The sequence below is a fragment of the Cornus florida genome, unplaced genomic scaffold (genome assembly GCF_030987335.1).
Source record: "Cornus florida cultivar Cherokee Brave unplaced genomic scaffold, ASM3098733v1 CherokeeBrave_3.0.0_Hap2_Chr11, whole genome shotgun sequence".
Lineage (NCBI taxonomy): Eukaryota > Viridiplantae > Streptophyta > Magnoliopsida > Cornales > Cornaceae > Cornus > Cornus florida.
Window position 1 is genome coordinate 101,524,186 of NW_026775581.1, and position 25,246 is coordinate 101,549,431.

Consider the following 25,246-nt stretch of genomic DNA (forward strand, 5'->3'; position numbering starts at 1 on the left):
ATCAACGACGGATCTAGAAATTCATACGAGGGGGGCAAATTTATATGGAATGATTTTTTTTTTATAATTTCAGTGGGGATAATTTCAAAACTTTATGAGCATAAATGCGAAAAGGTACAAATTTAGAAGTGTAAAATGCAATAACAAAAAATTGGTGTACATCCGTGCCTAATTCATCACATTCCATCACCAGATTATTTATTTTCTAGCAATCCTTCTTTTAAGTATTTTTATCTTTCTCATTCAATAATGTTGTTCAATTAAGCTGATAACGCTAACTCGGCTAGTACGGTTTTTGACACTACTCCTTTGTTGCTGTTGTTGTGACTAGAAAAGATATAATCTTGCTACCATGTTAAGTGAGAGGCTAGTTCAAATGGGAGATCAATCAATGAACAATTGATGGGTGTATATATTTAAAAAGACATAAAGAAATTATCAAAAGTTAGTAATATTTTAGATTTTTGGAAGCTGGAGTTGTGCATCTTCAGATTTTAAGTTTGTAACCAATGTTTCTGTATTCTTCTGTAATGCTCTGCTGTTGTTTTAGCATGGTAAGGCATTGGTCTTTGTTTGGGCTTAGCCCTTGCTTTGTGTACTTGCACTCTTGAACTCTTTGGTTCGGGTTTGGATTCAAAAGAAACAACCGAATTCATTTTCAGCCGGGCTCAACAAACTCGACTTATGAACTCCATATACATTTATAATATATTATATGAGGGTGTATATATTTGTGTTGGCTTTTTTAGTGACTTTGCTTAGTTGTAAGTTGTAACATATAGATACAATCTAATGTATCACTATCCTTTAAAATTAGTAAGTTCTCACCTAGTAACTCTAATATGGTTATTTTATTTGTTATTCTAGCAACTCAAATTTTAATATGAAATAGCAACGCGAGTTGAAAGTCTGAATTCAACGTAAAATTTTCTAGTCCTGATGGTGAGGCCAAATTCAACCAAGCTTAAATAATAAAAGATAAATTGAGCGTGGGTTAGATTGGATTGACTTAGAGTTAAAGATTTCATATCTAAGTACAGACTAGGCCCATTGACTGATCGAAATTCAATAGAATATCTTGAAATAAACTTTTGTTTTGTAGTAATTTGTTTACCAATCACACAAATACGGAAACACGAGTTATTTAAGTATAAGATTTATTTAATAGATTAGTTGTAAAAACACCAAACTTTCCGAGCAGATGCCCATATTTGGGTCCCCTCCCCCTTACTTGCTAGGAAAAGTAATGTGTTTATTTTTTTATAATATTGTCAACCTTATTTGCTGCGGGAACTAATTCTTCGCTATGTTGATAATTATTTGATAAATTACGATTCACCTCTCCTGAGGTTTTGTCAATTTGCACAAAATTTTTTTTTTAATTGTAAAATTATTAAGGGTAAAGTACACTAACACCCCCTGAGGTTTGGCATAAAGACACTCACGTGAAAGTTAGCTATTTTTGGGACAATGACACCCCCTTAAAAAAATTCCATCCAAACAAGGCCTTAAATCATATGAAAAGACAAAATTGCCCTTTAATATTAAATTCAGATTTATGGTAAAAGAACAGACCTGTTAAAAGGACAAAATTGCCCCTGAATGGGAAAAGGAGTGAGGGATTGCTGAGAGAGTGATATAGAGAGAGAGAGAATAGTTTTAGAGAGAGAAAATGAGGGTTAAAGCTGAAGAAAATAGAAGAGTTCATTCAATAAAATATAATTGAGTTCGGGAATTTTGTGGCTAATCGATGAAGAATTTTGGGTGAGTTATATATATATATATATGTATATAAATAAATATTTATTTATTTATGAGATATATTCTAAGGCTTGAAATTTTTTCAGTATTTCTTATTTTCACAAATGACTATTTTATGGTGGTAGCTGTGTTTTGTGTTTTTGGTAGACAGCAGCTTGGCTTCGAGCAGAAACTCATTGGGAGGATCAGAATAATGACCGGCAGATGTAATATTTATCAAAACCAAATTAAAAACATGCACAATTTTCTCATTTTCTTCTAGTCAAGATAATAATTTAAACAAGTGCTAAATCCAATTGGCTTTATAAATGTCGTAATTCATAGAAGTGGAAGAATTGAATGGCACTGATTCTAGGCTCTGCTTGATAACATAGATATGCGGATAACCACAAAAGGAAATTTGCAGAGCAGGTAGGAATTTAGATCAAATCCTTTGTTAATTGCAGAGTTTGCTAAAGGAGTATATACATCATGTATAAAATTCTGAATATTTCCCAAATTCATAGGAGTTTAACGCGTTTAAAAGGCGAAGCAAAGTGAAAATTTGGCAGAAATGCAGCTGCATTGTGACGGTTTGATATTTTCACAACATTATACTTCTGTTTCCATTTTAAAATAGTGTTAGAAAATCACGTATGTGCGTGAATTTGAGTCTTTAAATGCCTAGCTTGAAGAAACTAAAACTATAATAAATAAATTGATTTAGCAAATAAATTAATTAGCCAATCTCTGTTGTGTTATCTGATAGAGATCCGCGGTGGTTGACGGCGAAGCTGTGTCTGATGGGTCAACGAATAGGTGGACGAACTGAATCGGCGATGATGGTGTGGTGATCTGCGGTCACAATTCCAGTGATGGGTGTGCAAGGAGGAGATCGACGAGCAAGGTTCTAAACTGGCGACGGTGAGCAAGAAAGATGGATCTGAAGTCTGAACTGCGGGACTGGGTTTTGTTGGTGGTTTTCGTTGAGGAGGTCTCTCTTTTCTCCTCTATCAATGCAGGTGTAGAGAGAGAAGGTTTGGACGTTTGGCACTGAAAGCTTGTGAACAGAGAGGCTCCATGCCGAGACCAAGACCGGAGGACAAAATAGCCGGTGATGTGATGGTGAGAGAGCCGGCAGCGAGTTCGGTAGAGATGCATAAATTGATCATGAGGGGTAGATTAGTCCAATTTATTAACTTGTAGAGTCAAAGGGCAATTTAGTCAATATTTTTTGCCAATTGGTTGCATGGGTTGTCTTTGTCCATTTTTGAACCTTCAAGGGGTGTCATTGTTCCAAAAAGAGCTAACTTTCACCTAACTGTCCTTATGCCAAACCTCAAGGGGTGTTCGTGTACTTTACCCAATTATTAATTTACCTTTACTTATTAATTTATTATAAAATATATAAAATATCAAGAATATAAATTACCAATAGTACCCTTTTTAAGATTTTTTTTTTCCTTCTCCTTTCCCATGGCCTTGCCACTGCCAACAAGCCCCCCCTCTCTCTCCTCTGTCCCTGACAGCTCCTCGGCAACCATGTTTGCTTGCTTTCTCCTATCTCCAAATGTTTGTTTCTTATATATTCCCACCTTGGTAGTCCGTCTGTGCTGGAGACGGGTGATGTCAACGGAGAAGAGCATGGACAGCGATGTGCTCGACAACGGAATGTACCGTTAAACACTCGGAACGACGGCGATGCAAGGGACTGTTCTTACCGGTGGCGAACGAAGATGTCTTTACCGACAAGCATGGACTAACTAAACCGTGGTGAAGCTAGAAGGAACTATCCCGGGAAGCAAGCGACTGATTTGAGAAAGAGAGTCTGTGTAATTTACCATATTGTATATTATTAGCAATTGAAAGCTATCAATTTCAAAAATTGAGAAAAAAATGGAAAGTGGCATCGTAGTTGTTGATGATGAGTTCGCATACGAAGAAGAGACCCACCTTACTGTTCACAAGACCTCTCTCTTCTTCCCCGGCGATGGTTTCACCGTCTACAACCCGAAAAGGCAACCTCATCTTCCGAGTCGACTAGTACGGCACCAAGCCCCAACTCATTCTCATGGATCCCTCCGGCCACTGCATCATATATTCTTATGTCTATCACTGGTGCTTCATCAAAAGTCGATCCGGCCGACCCTTGTGATACCACCGGTTGTGCCCGAACTGGGTTCTCCGAGATCGAGCATTTGGGTTCTCCGAGGCCATCGTTGCCGGTGATTCGTAGCAGCCGTTCCAAGCTCGCCCAACCACCGCCACCTCCAATCCACAACCCAAAATGATCCGGTCGACTAACCCTGATTCGGCCTTCGCAGCCGCCGTGTGTATATATAGATAGATAGATAGATATATATGTGTGTGTGTATGTATATATATATATATTATATATGTATGTATGGATCAGATTGATGTGTGTGTGTGTGTGTTTTTATAGATATATATGTGTGTGTACTGTATATAGATAGTTTAGACCCATTAGGTGTTCTGGGTTTGTTGATACGAGGGCACCATTGTCCTTTTGGGTTTACAAGTCAATGATAATATTGTAAATTTGCTGTGATTATTGAGGTTAAAAATGTCATTTCAGATATTAGAAGGGCAAAATTGTCTTTATACTGATTTTTTCTCACGAACATAAACATAATCCATTAGTTGTGTAATGACATAGGAGGGAAAGTCCATGTTATCAATATATAAACTTCGAAAGAAGTCACTATTATTTGGTAAACAAGAGGGGAAGTTAGTATATAATAACTAAACTTTAGACGAGATGTAATTATTCTTAATTATTTTCATTTTACTTGTGTAAAATATTTAATTAAATAATTTTATAACTTTTTATTTTATTTTATTTTTGGTGGATTTAAAAAATTATAGAGATTAGACAATTATTAATCCCAATTAAACCCAATGCTAATCATGAGTATAAAACGAGTAAATACAGCTATTACAATCTGAAGACTCCGTTTGCAACAGTCATATCGCCCAAATTAGGCCAAACCGTTGAAGCCCGTAGATTCTCTCTCAATCTTCTTTGTTGTCCCTCTCTCTCTCTAACCTCTCTGCTGTCCCTCCCTCTTTCTATTCTCCATACCTGAGAAAACCTTTTGACTACTCAATCTTTGATTTCTCAACAACCCAATTGACCCATTTCAAAATGTGTAAACCCTAGTTCTCTTTGGCCAATTATCGAACAATTGGTGGTCTACTATTGGAAGGAGAAGAAATCAACAATTTGGGACAAAAACAAATCCCGTTTGTCCCATTGCGTTGATTCTTCACCACAACGAGCATCTTCATTCTCAAAACATACCTAATTTCATAACCCTACCTCTTTTATTTCAAGGGTTTGAACAACCATTGTTTTTGAATTGGGAAAAGATATCAACAAATTGGTACCAAATTGGTACCGTTGTTATTATATGGAGTCACCATTATTGACCTTAATCGTTTTGAGTTTCGGAGTCATCTATGGGTTTTTAACTCTGCCGGTAAATGGGGATGATGTAGATCAATCACCACCTCCACCTCCACCATCTCCATTGCCGCCTCCGCCACCCCCTCCACCTCCACCATCTCCATCGCCACCTCCACCGCCTCCTCCATCTCCAATGGCACCGCCTCCTCCGCCATTACCTCCACCACCACCATCTCCACCGTTCGCTCCCCCTCCCCGGTCTCCACCCCCGCCAGAAAAGGTTTCTCCCCGTAGTCCTCCTCCACCTTCGAATCCCGAACAAGATCAAAGCAAGGATACGAATACGAGTCAGACCTCAAACCAAAGGCTCAAATTGGGGAAGAAAATTGGATGGGCGTTTGTGGGTATTGCGGCAGCCTTGCAGGTATTTGTGGTGGCCTTCTTGGTAATCAAGAGAAGGCAATTGCTGAAGGAAAATGGTATATATTAAAGAGAATTTGCATTTTGGATATTCATCATATGCCCTGACAGAGCACATTTTACCGGGTTATATAGAATCAAAATTGTTTAGATAGAAGCCAGAGAACACGAATTTTGGATCTAAAGGAGCATTCTTGCTATGGGAATCATACAGATTAAAGATTGTTCATAGTGTTGGTATCTCCATATGGGTTGTTGCCGTTGTAAATGGGTAATTCTTGTTTGGCATTTTCTCTTTACAAATTTCTTCTTTCATTTATTTGTTGATTTTTTTTTTTGTTCATCTACATGACTTATAAATGAAAGCAGAAGAAACATATTTTCACACTGTTCAGGATACACTTTCTATCGGCCTTTTCTTTTTGGGAACCTGTCTGACTGTATAATATTACTAGAAATTCAATGAAATGTCTCGCATGCTATAGGTGATGATTATTTGTTTCTGATTAATGAAATGGGGAATTTATTCTACAATTGATGTTTCTGGTTCCGTTTCTCCTATTTGTATGCAATTAACTTGTTAATTTGAGCTATGTGCTTGTGCAATCAACCTATCGTTATGGATGGAAATTATTTTATATAAAAAGTACAGCAGAAAGAATATTAATCGTTTGTGAATTAAAAGTTACCACATTCAATTATTTAATTTTGTGAATTTGCCAGCCCTCTGAATTTGCTAATGGAATTGTTGTCTTGACTCTTGAATCAACTTAAGTGCTCTTTCCTTCTCTTCTCAGGAGGGAGGGTTTAAGTCCCCCTTGGGGTAATAATGGGTGGGTGAATGTTTGCTTGCCTGCCCAGCCTAAAAATAAAATAAAATAATCAACTCAAATTACTTATCAAAAAAAATATAATAATAATCAACTCAAATTGAAAAAATGCAACATAATTCACCAAGCATGAACACCAGGACACCAAGACCTACAAGCACAAGCACATACAAGGAGTATGGGTACACACTAAAGCCTGCCACCAATAGCAAATATATTTCCAACTCCGTAGTGCATCCATCTGATGCACAAAAGTTTAATACTCCGTAATTTCAACATGTCTCTATTATTTCTTAAATTGTGTCCATACAAGCCATTTTATCCCAAAAAGGTAAGCCTACCGCCATCTATACCACCATCTATACCACCATGCGTCAACTCAAAAGTTTATCATCAAGTGTTGTGTCCTCACTATACCACCGATAATACCTCAACCATGTCATATGAACAAAAAGTACAATTGAAAAAGCATGGTGTATCAATGTATGTCTAAAACCTGATGATAACTTATGACTAATGTCAATAGAATACTAAAACAGTGTCCTAAAAACCACTGTGCACCACCAGCAAATAATGAATCATCAGAAAGCAGCATATTCAGATTCCTTGCTTCTCCTAGTGTCAACCCCTCTGAGGCTGCCCTCTTGTCCAGCCTCGACTTTAACCACGCCACTACCTGAGACGAATCTTGAGACACTGTTAGAAACTGCCCTTCCGTGTGAAACTATCTTAAATGTTGGGGGCATTCATGGAATTTCTTTAGAATTGCCCCCGAGATTGAAATTTTCTTGAGATGATTGAATATTTGAAACTGGCCTGAGAATGAAATTGGCCTTGATACTGCACTTTTTAGATCATGATATTGTTCTGGACAGTGCACTACCCCTGAGGCCTACTTGCACCTCTTCCCTCCCCCTATATTCGACACACTCTCTTGTTGTGACCAAATGCCTTGACAAATTGGCATTTGGCTGTGCTTGGCCTACAGATTCACTGTTAGGGATAGGCTCATATGCTACTTCTTCTCCTAGGTCTAGTGCATAATCTATGAAGGAAGGGATAGGCTCACATGCTTAGTCTTCCCCCTTTCTCCTAGGTCTAGTGGACAATCTATGAAGGGATGAGGGTTACACTACATGTCTTTCTTCTGGCCTCATTTTGTAATTACTATGCTGGTGCATTATGTCAACGTGTGCCCTCAAGTAAATCTCCCTTGTGAAGAATCACCGAGTGTCACTTAACGTGCGGAATGCCAACATGTGCCGTCTAGGAATGGATGTAGTTGCATGCTTCCAAGGGATTCTAACAATATTTCAAGCCTCACACTGACAGGATCTAATACTCAGATCTATTGTGAATCTAGTGGATCCACCCAAGCCAATACACTGCTATAACCTCCATCAACTATCAGAGAACCCATTATGCAATCATGTTTAATTATATCCAATTCTTTGTTTACATTTGGAGTGACAAATGAGTCCTAAGTCCAAGCTTTCATAAACCTTGTTGGATTTTGCCCATTAACATCAAACTAGTTGCCTTTCCCCAACCAATCCTATAACTGATTTATCCCTAAATTTTCAAACTCACTGATTTAAAGATTCTGTCATGCTGTTTGTATTATGGCCACTCTTTCTAAACCTATGCTAGCCCTTGCATTCAGAGGCACATTTTTCACCAGCATGAATGAGCTTCCTTTTTCTCAAGTTTTATCCTGGGAATTTGGTCCTAAAGTTGTATACATGCCGACAACATACTTCATGTCTTGCTTGAGGTATGATGTCAATAATGCCATCCACAACCTTGTAAGGCATTGCGGAAGGTAAGAATTAAATCTCACAGAAATTTTCCATTCAGAATATTTTATTTTATATGTTATCATAGTTTATATATGTAATAATCATATGGATTATGAAATTATGCATGTTGTTTCTATATTAAGATACTATAGTTTCTATGTGTGGTAATTACTGATTTAAGAGCGATATCAGTTCATCTATAAGGAACCATAATGATTGATGCACAATATGAAATAAGCAAATGAATGGTTGTCCATTTTTCTCAGACATGGCTATAGCATAGGTTAGAGGGAAAGCTTATCAAGTGCAACTACTGATAAGAGGTACCCTACCAAGTGACTTCTCAAATGACACCCATTTAATCATATAAAGGGTCATCATCTCCCTTTCAGGACTTCCATTTACTTAAAGTTTTCTCGACTGTGGGGTTTGCTTGAGTATTGTTCTATCAAGCTGTATCATCAACAATGTACCTAGGTTTCTCTCTTTAACCATCTAAGCGTACATTGTAACCATGCTTTCCCTCAATATCTTGCCCTGCTCTTACTCTTACTCTTACTCGTACGGTTACAAGTTTGCAACTTGCATGCTGCTGACCTCAATCCCATACTTGTGCCGGAGCTTAGCTCAAATTCCATCTAGCTTCATATCGCAATTAGTAATCTACCTAGAGTTGGAATTGCTAATTCTTAGTTATTTTCACACAGTTGACGTGATAAGAGAGATTGAGGTGAGAATTTTGGGAGTTTTGTGAGTTGGCTCTTGAAGTGAGGAGAGAGTTCTATGCTTTTTTCTTTCTCGTAGTGTCGTCACTTTCTCAAATTTTTGTATTTGCTCTTTAGATTCAAGACAGAATAGTGCTATACAGGCCCACCATTCCAAGCGAAATAGTGGGCTGAATGCATCCCATAGTGAAAAAATTAGGCTAGCACTTCAAAATGCATGTTACATGGACTCTTAAATAAATCCAAAGCAAATATTACACGCTGAAGGACTTTAATGTACAATAACTAGGTGACACTCAGTAGCAAAAGAGCCAAGCCTTACATGGAACTCTTTTAATTTGAAATCAAACATTTGAATACTATTGGTAGCTAGTGATTCTATTTTATATTTTCTCATGTGAGCATGCGTGCTGTGAATAGAATAGACTAATCTGCTGACGAGGATATACCCTTTCAACGGTGTATTATGCTAAGAACAGTCGTCCACGCACCCCACTACTCTGAGAGCCATAACATTCAACGGTGTACATCCTCGTCCACGCACCCCACTACTCTGAGAGCCATAACATTCAACGGTGTACATCCTCGTCCTCACGCGATGTGAGACCCACATCATTCAATAGTATATGTCGTAATGCTCACGAATGCTTGTTCGACTATTCATAGCAGTCCTCAGAAACGGATATAGCTAAGGTGACTCATGGTTGGGATCAATGGGTTGATTTGGCTGTCCTCTTTGTAGCACATGAAGGGGAATTTAACCCTCCATTTTTATGGTTATATGGATGCATTCACGATAGGTAATAGATGAGCATGCCCAACTCTTCTTTAGCAGTTCCTTTCTCTCTTTTCATTTGTACCTTGGACCAAAATCTGATATATTTTTCATTGATCTATTACCTATTTGACCCTACTAATCTATTTCAGCCGGCAAAGTTTATATGTAAACAAATCAACAAGAAAGAGCCTGCTTTCTTTCTCCATCAAACAGTTCTAGTAGTTAAAATTCTAATACCTAGAGTTGGAATTGCTAATTCTTAGTTATGTTCACACAGTTGACGGGATAAGAGAGATTGAGGTGAGAATTTTGGGAGTTTTGTGAGAGAATTTTCAAATATTTGATGGTTAAAGAGGTCTATGTTTTTCTCTTTCTCGTAGTGTCATCACTTTCTCAAATTTTTGTAGTTGCTCTATAGATTCAAGACAGAATGGTGCTATACAGGCCCACCATTCCAAGCGAAATGGTGGGCTGAATGCATACCATGGTGAAAAAATTAGGCTAGCATTTCAAAATGCATGTTACATGGACTTTTAAATAAATCCAAAGCAAATATTACACGTTGAAGGACTTTAATGTACAATAAGTAGGTGACACTCAGTAGCAAAAGCCTATAAAGCATGCCCAACTCTTCTTTAGCAGTTCCTTTCTCTCTTTTCATTTGTACCTTGAACTAAAATCTGATATTTTTTTCTTTTTCTTTTTTTCTTCCTGTCCAACCAAGATATTTTTTTCATTGATCTATTACCTATTTGACCCTACTAATCTATTTCAGCCGGCAAAGTTCATATGTAAACAAATCAACAAGAAAGAGCCTGCTTTATTTCTCCATCGAAGAGTTCTAGTAGTTGAAATTCTAATTTTTAAACTGTTGTTGTTGTACAACAGATAACGATGGGTAGGATGTTGAGAATTGCAGATTGGGTTTCAGGGTACCGTAAGTTTGGCCCCATTGGACATATTTCTCCCCTTAGGAACAACATATACAGTGACGGAGCGAGGATTTCAAGTGAGGGGGTACGCTGTCAAAAAAATAATAATAATACGGAGTATATATATATATATATATATATATATATATATAACAATTATAAAATTCAAAAGACAAAGAAGAAAAAATTATTAAAATATAAAAGGAAAGAAAAATGAGAGAACTTTAAATGGAAATAGTTGAAAAGTTTCAATTGAGGAAGAAAAATTTGACTTTTTCTACTAAGAAAATTTAAGGAATGCGAAGAATAAAAGATAAAATAAAGAAAAAATAAAAATATAATTTTAGGAACTAAAAATTTGAGGGGGCACTATATAAATTTTTTCATATATATGGAATTTTTTAAAAAAATTACCATATATATTATAGGTTGTTGACCAATTCAGGGGGCACGTGCCCCCCCTAGGCCTTCATTGGCTACGTGCCCCCCCTAGGCCTTCATTGGCTCCGCCCCTGACAACATATGTTAAGAAATTTAATCATTCTATGCTATTATTATGTTCAGCAGCATAGAATTAGAACTGGATTAATTCTCTTCCAATTCTAATTTTGAGGCACTAATTCATAGCTTAAACGTTTAATTTGTGGTCAGTCCACCCCTGAGTGTTTTTTTTATTTTTATTTTTTCCTAGACAAAAAGCAAATGTGAAGAACACTTAGAACAGCAAATGAAATTGGATATAAATTAAAAGCAAAGTTGATAAATTTATTCATTCTGAGATATGGCTGAGACCTTTTTGCATGTCACTTCATATTGGGTCATCCTTCATTGTGATGTAGTATTTAAAATTGAGCCATAGGACATTCAAAAATATGCACAGTGGGGCCTACCTTGTACCCTCTTCAAGTGGCAGATGCTAAATCTATATATTATTATTTCCAAAACTGGGTAAGCAGTAAGCAGCCCACTGTGCGATTGATCTATTTTAGTCATGATGCAGGTCTTTGTTGACTCAATAGATTATAGAGCATTAAAAACATGGTCTAGTGGTCAGCATTGTTGCCCTTGGACAATTACCAATATCATTGTCTTTCCAAAAATAACAGTGTCAAGTTAGGACTACCTGTTTTGTTAAGTCTATGTAACTTCACATTTTTGCTTTTAATCCCCATATGACTATTTTTTTTTAACCTTTCAACTATTTCTTTGGTTCTTGTCCACTCAATACATGCATGATACATACATGCTTACATATATATATGTGTGTGGGCTGTGTGCATTACTGTATCTGTCCATGAGAGCTCACTAGCCTCACCCCTTTGATTCAATGGACTATCCTTGAACAACTAGGATAGTTAATCTTAAATTAATTCATCATAAAATCCTCCCACCTATTCTAGTTTCTTATTCTATTGAACCATTTTTTTTTTTTTTTTTCATTTTGTCTGTTGGTATATTTTAGTATAATCATATCCAATTCCATTAATTTAATGTAATAGGAGCCTGAAATGAGGTGTCTGAGCATGTGCACTTGCTGAATGTTTTTGACTTATTCCAAAATCTACCCTCAACACAACTTGCTAATGTTAAGCCAGATATTTTGGTACTCAAAACCTAATAAGTTTAGGAGAATAAACAAACAAACAATACTTTTCTCAATTCTCTCATTTATGTGCGGCACAATGATAGAGTGATACTTGTTCATTTTGATTCAAAATATGTACTTAAAAAATCTTTATTTTTTTTCTCTTATATTTTAAATTTAAACATAAGATCTTACTCATCGATAAATAGACAAGTATAAAATAAATCAAATTTTTAAGAAAATTGTTTGGAAACATCAAGTGACTTATAGCGCGTGCTATTCACGTGGTTAAGTTGAAGTTAGAACCGAACCGCATCCAAATTTGGTCAGGTAGAACAGGCTGAAAGGACCAAATCAACAAAAATGATATTTCTAGTTAACTTCATTCATGAAAGACATACAAAAGCGCACACAGCGCCATGTGTAAACAATAGGGTTGTTTGTAGGTCAATTTGGTCCACAGACAAAGCCAAAACAGTGGCAAAGCAGCAGGCAAGTCTCAAACAAAAAAGCAATAGTTATTTAATCAAAAGAGGAAGAGTTTGCCGTCTCTGGACAATTCAAACTCAACCCATCGCCATCCCAGAAATTTCAAAATACTTGCTGTCTCCAATGGCTCTTTTAATAGCTCAACAACTATGACATACAAGGGAATATGTTAATAACCAAAACAAAAGAGGCACACAATTTCCCACTTTCTTATCACCTTAAAAAACCTTAATAAAAACATCACATCCTCCAAAAAACAGCACACCAATGTTTTGATTAAGCCCTCCACCTTCCTTTCCCAAAAATACCATCCCCACAATTCATTATTTTAACACAATCACAAGTCCACATCTCTCTACCTTGCTCTTTGGTCAACGATCATAAACCTTTCTTTACCTTCTTCTTTCTCCAAACTCTCTCCCCAAAAACTTCATCTCAAGCACACATTTTTTCTAACACAATGACCATTGAAGAACCGGAACCAAACCCCATGTCAGATCACATCTTAGATTGGCTAGAAGGCTCAGCCTCATTCCTTCCTTCCTTGTTGGATGATCTATACAACTCCGGTGACATCAACGGCGATTCATGGTGGGCTCAAGGTCAAGAACTAGATCAGGAACTAGTTAACAAGAGTTCTGCCCCTTTCAGCAGTACTTCCAATAGTACCATTACCACAAGCACAACTCCACCTGATCCCATCATTTCCTATCACCCACCACCATCGGATTCCTCGAAGAAACGAAAAGCCTCAGACAACCCAACTCCCAAGGCATCCCAGAGTAGCCGGAGGAATCAGAACCGTCGGATCCCCGAGGCTGATGATGGGGATGCAGTGGTGGATCAAGGGGTGGTGGCGGTTAGGAAATCAGGTGGAACCAGAAAGGCAACAGCCAAGTCAGCAGGACATAACTGTAATAACAAAGAAGGCAGGTGGGCTGAGCAGCTGCTCAACCCTTGTGCTGCTGCCATCACCGCCGGAGATCTGACACGTGTCCAACACCTCGTGTACGTTCTCCGTGAGCTCGCCTCCTCCACTGGTGACGCCAACCACCGGTTGGCCGATCACGGCCTTCGAGCACTTACCTATTACCTATCCTCCTCTGCCTCCTCTGCTTCAGTTGGACCCATCACTTTTGCTTCCACCAAACCACAATTCTTCCAAAATTCTCTACTCAGGTTCTATGATGTTAGTCCCTGGTTCATCTTCCACAACAACATTGCAAATGCTTCCATCCTCCAAATCCTCTCCGAGCAAGATCGCTCGCGAAATCTTCACATCATTGACATTGGAGTCTCTCACGGTAAGCAGTGGCCAACACTCCTCGAGGCCTTGACTCGCCGATCTGGTGGGCCTCCTCCGCTTGTTCGCCTCACAGTTGTCTCCTCCACCATTGACAATGATCAAACCACAGACACTCCATTCGCAGTTGGTCCACAGGGCGATAACTATGTCTCTCGACTCCTCTGTTTCGCCAAGACCATGAACATCAATTTGCAGATCAATCGAGTTGACAACCACCCACTGCAGAATCTAAATGCCCAAATCATCAACTCATCTCCAGACGAAACTTTAATCGTCTGCACACAGTTCAGACTCCACCATCTGAATCACAGCAATCCGGACAACAGAACTGAGTTCATGAAAGTGCTGAGGGGTTTAAAGCCCAAAGGTGTTGTTCTGAGTGAAAACAACATGGACTGCAGCTGCAATAGCTGCGGGGACTTTGTGACAGGGTTTTCGCGGCGAGTGGAGTATCTGTGGAGGTTCTTGGACTCAACAAGTGTGGCATTTAAAGGGCGGGAGAGCGAAGAGAGAAGGGTTATGGAAGGAGAGGCCGCGAAGGCCTTGACGAACACAGGTGAGATGAATGAAGGGAAAGAGAAGTGGTGTGAGAGGATGAGAGGAGTTGGGTTTGTTGGAGAGGTGTTTGTAGAGGACACCATTGACGGAGCTCGAGCCCTGTTGAGGAAGTATGATAGTAACTGGGAGATGAGAGTGGAAGAGAGAGATGGTTGTGTTGGTTTGTGGTGGAAAGGACAGCCTGTTTCATTTTGTTCCTTGTGGAAGTTGGACATGAAAGCAGATGACAGTTGATAAATTGTTGTTAATGAAAGCAGATGACAGTCGATAAATTGTTGTTCTGTTTTCCTTTTTATCTGTATATTTCAAGAAGTACTAATCTATAAATATAAAGGCTAGTGTTCATTTCTTGTGTTCTTGGTACCTACTTGATCATGATACAAATTTGATAGTATGAAAGTTTTTACCCAACACCCTAGTTAATATTCAAACTGTTTATGTCCAGTGGGTATAATAAATCAGACTCCTCCTATACACTCAATTCAAATGCATACCAAATAATATTAGTGTTCTCAAGAAAACATGTTTTCTTTTGTAAATACTACATTTACACTGTGTCTAGATTAAAGTAAGGACTTGGGAGATAATAAAAATGAAAGAAAAGGATAGTGTTGTATGGATTACTAAGAAAATTTTGTTTCGATAACTAAGAAAAAAGGAAGTATATTGTCAAATCCATCTTTATTTGATAAAAATAGGAAATAATTTTTTTATTATGTAACCTAGGAAAAAAAGAAAGAATATATATATATATATATATATATATATATATACACACACACACACACACACACATATATGGGAAGAGGGGACTGGTCCAGGTTGTCCAGATTGGCCTGGAACCGGTTCCGCTTGGCCCTCATTGAGCTCCAAAACTCTCTGTTTCAATGTTGAAATGAAGTCTAAGCCGCTCCCACTCAAAATCAAACTCGGAGAATATGCAAATGATCATAAAATGTGAAATATAATCAACTTGAATTTTTCATACCACTAACAATTTATTTATAATTCTTGTATCTACAAAGTTCATTAACATGTGAAATAAGTAAAATCAATTAGTGTTTATTTTTACTATAATTTATTATATTTTTTTTATATAAAATACATTATACGTCTTTATTAAATTTATATCATATTAATATCTTAACCATCATTTTATTTTTCGTCACATTCATCATCCTTGTTGTTTTTCATCTTTTATGTTTCAGTTCCTTTATTTCAAAATCGTGTCAGAAATTCTCTCACATGTACATGAATCCTCTCAAGAGTCCAAGCTACGTGTTACATTGGTGTTCACCAAAAATGCATTACTTTGACAACCATCAAATTTCTGAAATTGTAAAAATAAATAAATAAATAAATAAAAATCTGCACATCTACAAGCTTATGCATAAACCAACAAATTCAGTTCACTTATTGCATTAATTGTTAAATAATTTAAGTCCTTATAATATGGGTGCTCAATCAATTAAATAATTCTTTCACCCAAAAAAAGATGAATGGAAGAAAAAATCAAATGATTTTGAGTGATTGGTACATAGACCACCATTTTGCCAATAAAAATGATGGTAGAGGCGGTGTAGGTGGTGGTGGCCTCGGTGCTGCCGTACGTGAAGGTGGTTCATTCCCTTCACAATTAATCCAGATCAAATAATATTAATTTTGTTCATTTTAAAAAACATACATCACCATCTAGTTCTATAATTCAATTAATATATATGAATTGGTTACAATATATGAGAATTGTAGTAGTTGTGGCAATTTGAATGAGGTAAGTCAAATCTCCCATGATGATTCCAACCAACTATTGATTGAGGTATTGCTGTAAATTGGTACAAAAATGCTATCGAACAGAGTTGAACCTCTTCACAGGGTACTGGAACTAAGAAGTTTAGCTTCATTCAAATTCATATCGAGAGTGTCATTCCCTTTTTTCTTGGCTACTAATTTGATTGAGGTATTGCTGCAAATTGTGGTGGAATCATGGAGTACCAATTTCTTTGATTTTTGTTTCATTTAATGAGATGTCTAATTTTGTAATTTCATCTCAATGACACTTAATGGTAATTGCATAAATAAGTAAGTTTCCTAAAATAAGAAAAAAGAAGGCAGGTTAATTAAATCCGTTGAATTAAATCCTACAATTACAATTAAAAGTGATATCATTCTCTACTCACCAGAGAGCAATTTAACTCTATTCAAGCTGCCCTTGTTCAGCCTTTCTATTTTGGTATAAAAAAAAATAAAAAAAAACTACTTATTCCAAAGGAAATAAATCTATGATTCTATCTTATCCTAATCATTTCAATTTCAATTTCCCTCTTTTCTCATTTGATATCTCTCTTTTGCTTATATTCTAAACAAAGAGAAATTATTGGTTCTGGTCGATCACTAACTGAGAAATAAATACATATGTTAACTTTTCACTTACTTGTCAACTAGTGCTTGGTCCTAGATTGATATGACCAGTGATTAGGACCGTGGAACAATTTTTTCAATACTGAGAATATAGTACCACCAGCCAAATCAATGCTGATATGAAATATTTGTCGGATTGAAATATTAGTGAATCCTCTGGTGACGGCACACCACAGAGTCAGCTAACCTATAATGTGGTCTGCTTTTTTAATACAACAGACAAACATTTACCACACATCCCAGACTATCAGAAAGATATTCAATCATCAACACTCACCTATTTCCCAGATCCATTCATACCGTCCAAAATAACATAATCAAAATTTAACATTCAAACATATGTACAAGCATAAAGCTAATTCGGAGGCCATTGCCTGAACGAAATCATAGTCATGGGATGGAAAGAAGGATGACTAAAAGGTCTGTTACATTCAGGCGGACTCATGTTCTGACAACCTCCAGTTTATTTGTCTCTCTTTTTCTGCATATACTGTTCAACGAAATCAAGTCAGCCTCAATTCTAACAATCAAAATCAGAATCAAATTAGACTTCTCTTGTCAACAATCAATTATCATTTTTAACATCTATATAACCAGGGAACAAAAGGGAGCCATTGTTTGGCGCATTGGTAAATGTTTGAGTTGCTCCCACAATCAACAGGAACCACACCAAGTGAGAATCTTAGCGCCCTTATAAAGAGGGGGAGCCAAAGGAAAATAATGGTTTAGAATTCCCCTTCCTTTCTTATATTCGGGACTAAATAAAATAGAACTCAACATCTTACCACCATTATTTGGCACCTGTTTATCTTTTATCATTCAGTTCCTTAATTTCAAAATTGTGTCTGAAATTGTCTCTCACAAAACATGAATCTTATGAGAGTCAATGCTACGTGCTACATTGTTGTTCACCAATTACAGATAGACAGATCACTATGTCCTGAAATAGAGAGATATTTAATTTACATGAAAATGCATTATATCTAACTTTGACAACCATCAAATATCTGAAATTGTAAAAAAAAAAAAAATTAATCTGCACATCTATAAGCTTCTGCATAGACCAACAAATTCAGTTCACTTATTGCATAAATTGTTCAATAATTTAATTCCCTACAATATGGGTGCTCAATCAATTAAATAATTCTTTCACCCAAAAGGCCAAAAATGATGAATGGAAGAAAAAATTAAATGATTTTGAGTGATTGGTAAATAGACCACCATCTTGACAATAAAAATGATGGAACCCCATCACTAAATGTCGTAGTACCAACACTAGTGGACCGTTGGTTCTAGTTAATACCAGGCATACATCCCATGGCTCTGGTGGGAGGACTCTCAATTCTCCAATTTCTTCCAATACCCTAATTGTAGAATAAAGGTAATAAATTATCCAGTGTGGTCCACGGTAATTGAGGATACTGGGAGTATATTGAATATAAACATAACCTTCGACATTATTAGCACAAAGTGGTTCCTCTCTGGATTCGATCAGTCTTTCTCATGCTTGATAGGTTTAACATTTTCCAATTCACCAAGAATTATTCGTTTTATATATATATATAGATATAATATGACAGCAACCCAGTGCAGATTTTAAGAAAACACATACTGATATATAAAAAGCAAGTTATGTGTACTCTAGATGTTGAGTCAAGCACTAGTTATGCATGCAATAAAGGTGAAAATATATACATATATATATATATATATATATATATATATACATATATATATTATATATATATAATGCGGCAGGAAATACCTCATAAAATTTGTGATAAAGAAAGTCCGCAGCAGCATAGGAAAGCAAACAAGTCGACAACCCCTTAAAAATTCCACTTGTAGCAATTGAACTTTCCACTGAATCAGAAAGTTCCTTCACTAAACTATCCTTACTATAGTATGTTCTGCAAATATAGATCACGGAAGCATTTGTTATTCAGGCAGTTGTACCACAAAGTATAGGGACGGGTAAAAGGTAAATCTATTGAACTGTAATTATAGGCATGGATTGGTAGTGACAGGTTGTTTAGATTCCATGTGTCGTGGTCCTCATGGACATCAGTAAAATTCAACGTAGAGATCTCTAAATATCATGACACCTTATGGAAATTCATGGAGATGCATTTGGTCAATGAAAACAAACACATGATCAAGGCTTAATAGCATAATCCAAAGTGTAGGGAGAAGCACATGCATTTATGCTTATTATTGTTGAAACACAGATAATTTGTGGAATAAAACACTTACAGGAATTTGGGTAGGGTATTGCAGGGCCTGATTACAGGAACTCCATTCTCTAAACTACAGGCACCAACTGCATTGATAACCTCTCCAACTGGAAATATTCTCTCTTCAGTCAGCATATCAGCCTTTACATCTACATTCTGTTATAAAAGTTAGCATCTGAACAAAGCCAGAAACAGAGTAACTGCAGTAAATCACAACAAAAAATGAAAATGAATGAATTTTCCTTTTAAGTATGCTGCAATCAATCCAAGTCAAGCCATGCTTCAGAAAAGCTCAGATATGAGCTTTTTGAGCTAAGATTAGACATTGCTTGACAAGCTTGAGCTTGGCTTGACTCGTTCAACAAGCTCAAAGTCAAGCTTGGAAATGAAGACTGAAATGGAAATATTTTGGACATATGCCCGAACAAGTCCTACTAGATGAGCCCATGAACCCTTTACTCCCTTTCATGAATATGTTTTTAGGCTTAACTTGTTAATGTCAAGTAAGTCTGAACTAGTCATGAACAGCCCTACCTCTAAGGGCCTTCAAATTTTCTTAACAATCTACCAACCAATCGAAACATGATTCTAATAGACTCACAGAAGATTTATGATGATAAAGTCTAGAACGGTGAGAATAAACTTTAGTGAGTGGCAGATAATGTTGTAAGTCATCTGTATCGACAATAACATAATCAGAGCACGGTCGTCGAACACCTTCTGCAAGAATAAAAGGAACCTGTAAAGAAGATAGGGCATCAGATGCTTGAACATAAGGGAACATCACGTAGGTGCAGGAAGGGTGGAACAAATACATAGATAACATTTGACATTATTTGTTAGGTGGCTGCTCTCAAAACTCAAACCAGTGTTTTCATGTTTGACATCCTGAGCAGTTTGTAGGTGAACTAATGCATGCACATAAAGAACCAAAACGAAAGGCACTGTCTCTCACCCCTTCCCCAATCTTCCTTTGTTAAGAGATCGACGGCATGTAACATCAAACAACACAAAGCTAATAGATGCTAATGAAAATAGAATTTCTGGAAGGATGTCTGGACCAATGTTTTAGTGAATTAGACTCTCTAACAATGATAACTGACCAGAAAACGTATGTAAATATCTATAGCCTACTTTAGAAAAAATAAATAAAAAATAAAAGAAGAGAAAAGAAAAATAATCCCTAGCAAAGGTTGACTTGACAATCCAAAGACCATTGAGCTAAAAAAAAAAAAGAAGTTTGCCTTTACTTAAAAACTCGGGTGTCAATTGCGCATACTTACTCATTAGAGTATTCTTATTTTCACTGGTTTAGTATGCTGTTGCATCTGATTAGAACAAAGCGCATGTGGTTGAGTCCACTGATAAGATTACAACCTTGCGAGTAGAGCAAGTATATAGAGGAGGAATGAAAACTTTAACTATGCATCCCAATATAATATAAAATTAGTATGAGTAGGACCAGTGGGAAAAGAAATGAAGGTTTCTATCTGACATGTCCAGTGTAGAAATGAAGGTTCCTATCTGACATGTCCGTGTAGCACAAATTCTAATTGAATCATTTCTTAAAGCTTGAAAGAGTGAGTTTCACTATTAGTAATATGTGTAGGTACCTAGTCCATTAATCCTATGTCTGACTACTGCCACATGGCATTGGCCCTGCCAACCCATTAATTACTCATCAATGACACTAGCAATAATAACACAAGGGAACACATGGTGAGGCCTCCTGTCTTTGCAGTGCATACTTGATCATCATTACTATGATGTTCTCAAAATTACCCTCGAAAATATATACCATTGAAATTACTGATTTTCCTTATCAGCAAAACAGGTGCAATTCCGAGAAAGGATGAAGCTCCATGTGGGTATACCTGAAGCATTTCAGAGGGCATTCCTCTTATAATTAAAGGACCTCCTCTCTATGAACTTCAAGGATGACAGAAGGCTCCCAAGGAACTCCTCTCCACGGATAAACCTCGAGGTTGAGTAGAAGGCCTTCAAGAAACTCCACTCTACCAGATAAACCTCACGGATGAAATGATCTTTCGCAAGCCAGGGGCAGAGCCTCTGATAGCTCTCTTACTATGGGGCCCTATTAGTCTGGTTGCTAAGGTTGTTGAGAAACCCCACTCAAATCACACAGCGTGGTCACCCCTCAAACTGTCACAAAGGAAGGGAGCGAGATATAATCTCCGAAAGGAAAAGAGAACAACATTATGAGAGCCAATGCAGCAACAGATTCTCCTTGTCATAATTACATTAATGCATGTCCTCTCTCCTTACCTAATGAGTAAAACAACTTATCTTGAGCCTCTGAATGATGTCACATCTTCTTTACAATGACCAGTGATTAATCCTTTTATACCACGGTCTTTGTCCAAAAATAAAGTAGTACAAGACTACCAAATGAGAGATTTCGAGACAAAGTGAGTAAATTTCCTTAGCCTTAATGGAGATTATTGAGGAATTGCTTCCTCCTCTCTTCTTTGATCCTTCATCAAGGCCCCTTTGTGACAGCATAGATCTCCACCAAAGCCTCTACTTCCATGTGATCATGTCATAGTTTATGTGATTCCTCACATTGTTGAACCTCATACCAACAGTATGAAACATAGTTAATTTTTTCTTTATAGGTCAATTATAGCTCTTTAAACTGATTGATCAAAAACGGATGGTATTAAAATAAAAATATAAGGTCATACTTGGTTTTCTTAACATTACCCATCTAAATCACCCTCCTGCAGTTATTATGTTACAACGAAACTACATTCACCCAAAAAAGAAAACAAGGATTATGAAACTTCTTTATTACAAAATCGTCTTTGCTGTTAAAATCGATGCATTGAAGTATCCAGGTCAAAAATGAGACATGTAAATGCAGATAATAGTTAGAGAAGATTGTAAAGATAGCATGATATACCTTTCTATATGTGGACGATACAGTTTCTTCCCACTCCCGAGTTTCTTCTTTAGTTGTTGGTTTAAGATCGCTATCCTGTTTCTTTTCCTCTTTTATCACCTTTTCCTTGTATATGCACTTCATGCATGATTAACATTAAAGTCAAAACTTCAGTTTTTTCTAACAGTCTAAAAATTAAATTGAAGTAAAGTAAAAATTAATATTAAGTATATTCAAGAAGTTTGAAATTATTAAATTTAATGTAGCAAAAAGAAAGGTGATTATTATATATAATCAGTGGCAAGATTCGCAAGAAGAAAGCTATAATTCAACAAAGTGTCATGTAAGCCATTTTAATATAAGTTGTTGAATACGCTGATATGGTAGTGCATACCTAATAACAAATAATGGAAAATGCCAGTTCATCATTTAGTTTCATATCACAATCTGGATCAATAATTGGCTCTACCATATTAGTAGGACACATAGTGCAGAAGGCAAAAGAATGAGTTTTTAGAGAGAACGGTTTTTGAATCCAAATCAATGTGGAGAGAAACTTCCTCTAAATCACTTATGCCATGCAATAATAATTTGAAATGCATCCTCAAATTTTATATATTAAAAAAAGAACTGACTAGAAGCCTTAACTTTCCCTTTTTATATTTATAGTTTTAAAAGCACAGATATCTACATAATGTTCTGCCACACCAGTTATTTGAAAGAGTTTTCTCCTCATTGTTTCAGATAACAAGTATTTTTAAAAAGGTGTCAAAATTATTAGAATTATAACTTGATTGTTCTACAGTGAATATATGAAACATTCATATCTAATGTAAACCTACAAATTTGCAAGATAGTATTTTGACTTATGAATACAAGTGCACTACTTTCTATGAGTCCAGTGACTTGTGTTAGTCCAAAGTAACTTTTAAAACAGAAAATAAAACATAGAGAGAGAACCATCACTCTATGCTTTACCCATAAATAAAGGTTCATCCATTACTCGCATATGTGGCTTTTATATTATGCAGTGACTTATTATCTGCAAGTTGATGAATATGTTCCTTGAGAATTATTAATAAAGTAACGAATTTTTCATCGTAAGAGAAGGGAAAGTGTCTTTGAGCCTTTGATATACCACTTAATCTTCAACAAAGATTGCCCCACTTAACATGGTATTTTTTATTTTTTTCCTCACAAATTCGAGATTCTAATTTAAATGAACTTGTAAATCTTTAACTAATTATTGTAGAAGCAAATTGAGAAATTTAAAGGTTCTTTAAAGAATCATTTGGTTCACTAAAAATAATAACCAGTAATCATAGTTCTTCAATGATTTACCAACACACTTTGTCTCAAAACCTAACATATGTAGAGAAAGCCAACCACCACCTGCATACACAATCTAAAACAACAACCAAGTTTTCCCCTAATTACTTGGGGTCGGCTACATGAATCCCATGTTTCCATTCCGCTATATTTAACACCTTAGCCTCAGTCAATCCACATGCAATCTTTCCACATGTTCAAACGATCTTAACCTATTTAAGATACACCAGCTGCTTTTAAAATTCCAAAATTTGTCCAAAATGAACATTGTTTTTATTTGAAATTACACTACTAATTTTTCTCCAATTCCAAGGCACCAATTCCATCCAACTCAACATAACATTACAAACAGAGCAACTGAATCAAAGGTCAACAGAAACACAAAGTAGCTACTCTTATAGTTGAATGAGCAAGCAATTGCTCTTTGTCACTATGAATATTTGTCATTGCAAACCGAGCAATTAAATGTATATATATACACACACACACACACAATGTGTATATATAATTGTGTACTTGTACGTACCGTCTGTCTTCTCTTGACAACGATAGCTTCCTGGCCGGTCTCAGCGGAATGCAGGACATTAGGATTGGCTTTCTGGGAATCGGAGGGTTTGGGCTGGACAACTCCACGAACGAAGACACGCTTACTACGATGCCCATTAGGAAGGATAGAGCGGAGATCAGATATACGGACGGTTGGGATGGAACGGACCTTCTCCAGTGTTTCGGAGTTATTGACGCTAGCCCGATGTGCAATCCAAGCAATTAATCCTGTACCAACCCCAAAAACACCAGCCATCACTGCACAGTCAGACATCGTTGATCTCCTTTATGCTTAATTAATTCATTTTCCTTATTTTCAAAACTCAACCCACATTATGTTATATTTCTGACGAGTCCGAGTCCGAGTCGGAGTCGTCGAAACCAGAATGAATGGAATCACTAGAGACTCAAAATTTCTATTGTTTTGATATGGAAAGAATTTGATTGATTGTAAACAACTTATAAGAATTAGACATATATATATATATATAATATAAATAATAATACAACCATATATAAAATTATTATATATAATCTAATAATATTAATAATAATAATGTTCATGTATGTAATTCAAAATCATAAAAATAAATATTAAGTAATTAAAATAAAAATAATTAAAACATATATAAATATAATTATTATACAAATTAGTTCCACAATAATGACTATAAAATAGAGAATATATTAATGAAACTCTTTCTTTATAAGTAAAGTTTGTATTTTTTTAAAAAAATGGAGAACACATTAGCGAAAAATTTAAAAAAATTATGAGTTGGTGTTTAATGAAACTCTTTATTTATAAGTAAAGTTTGTAAATATTTATAAATAAAAAAATAAAAATAAAAATTAACAAAAAATATTTGTTTTTGTAAACTCTTTGGCTATTTTGTTCTAGATTGAATGGGCGAATCCTCCAGAGTTGATGTACATTGTCTTTAAAAGAATTGTGGCAAAAGGCCCAACTTTGTGTATTCTTATTTTTAGTACAATATTTGTATTACTTCAATTAAAACATTCTTTCAATATATGAATTATGGTAAAAGTTTCTATTTATTAACATCTTTATATTTCTAAAATTACAAAATCATTTCTATTAAATAATTTACATTACATGTTCTTATTGTATTACTTCAATTAAAGCATTCTTTCCAACTTTGTCTATTTATATTTTTGGCACTTAAATTTTCTAATACAATTATTATTAAGTGTATCATATTAATGGCAA

General features: G+C 36.0%; 3 protein-coding genes across 4 annotated transcripts; 2 read left to right on the top strand and 1 right to left on the bottom strand.

Moving 5' to 3' along the window:
• Nucleotides 1-4,720: 4,720 nt before the first annotated feature.
• LOC132286050 (sulfated surface glycoprotein 185) lies at nucleotides 4,721-6,102 on the top strand. Its single transcript, XM_059788304.1, has one exon. It carries the CDS (start codon nucleotides 5,172-5,174, stop codon nucleotides 5,655-5,657), a length of 486 nt encoding a protein of 161 aa, XP_059644287.1. The 5' UTR covers nucleotides 4,721-5,171; the 3' UTR covers nucleotides 5,658-6,102.
• A 6,912-nt stretch (nucleotides 6,103-13,014) lies between these two features.
• On the top strand, nucleotides 13,015-14,922 carry LOC132286667 (protein NODULATION SIGNALING PATHWAY 1). Its single transcript, XM_059789026.1, has one exon. The coding sequence runs from the start codon at nucleotides 13,186-13,188 to the stop codon at nucleotides 14,821-14,823; it is 1,638 nt and encodes a 545-aa protein (XP_059645009.1). The 5' UTR covers nucleotides 13,015-13,185; the 3' UTR covers nucleotides 14,824-14,922.
• A 2,221-nt stretch (nucleotides 14,923-17,143) lies between these two features.
• Nucleotides 17,144-24,429, bottom strand: LOC132284385 (E3 ubiquitin-protein ligase SPL2-like). Of its 2 annotated transcripts, XM_059786485.1 has the most exons (6): nucleotides 23,999-24,429; nucleotides 22,165-22,281; nucleotides 19,843-19,980; nucleotides 19,261-19,397; nucleotides 18,773-18,917; nucleotides 17,144-17,497 (listed from the first exon to the last, which is right to left on the bottom strand). In XM_059786485.1, exons 1-6 carry the CDS (start codon nucleotides 24,290-24,292, stop codon nucleotides 17,471-17,473), a joined length of 858 nt encoding a protein of 285 aa, XP_059642468.1. In that variant the 5' UTR covers nucleotides 24,293-24,429; the 3' UTR covers nucleotides 17,144-17,470. The 2 variants fall into 2 exon arrangements, with proteins under 2 accessions (XP_059642468.1, XP_059642469.1); XM_059786486.1 differs by lacking the exon at nucleotides 19,843-19,980.
• Nucleotides 24,430-25,246: the final 817 nt, after the last annotated feature.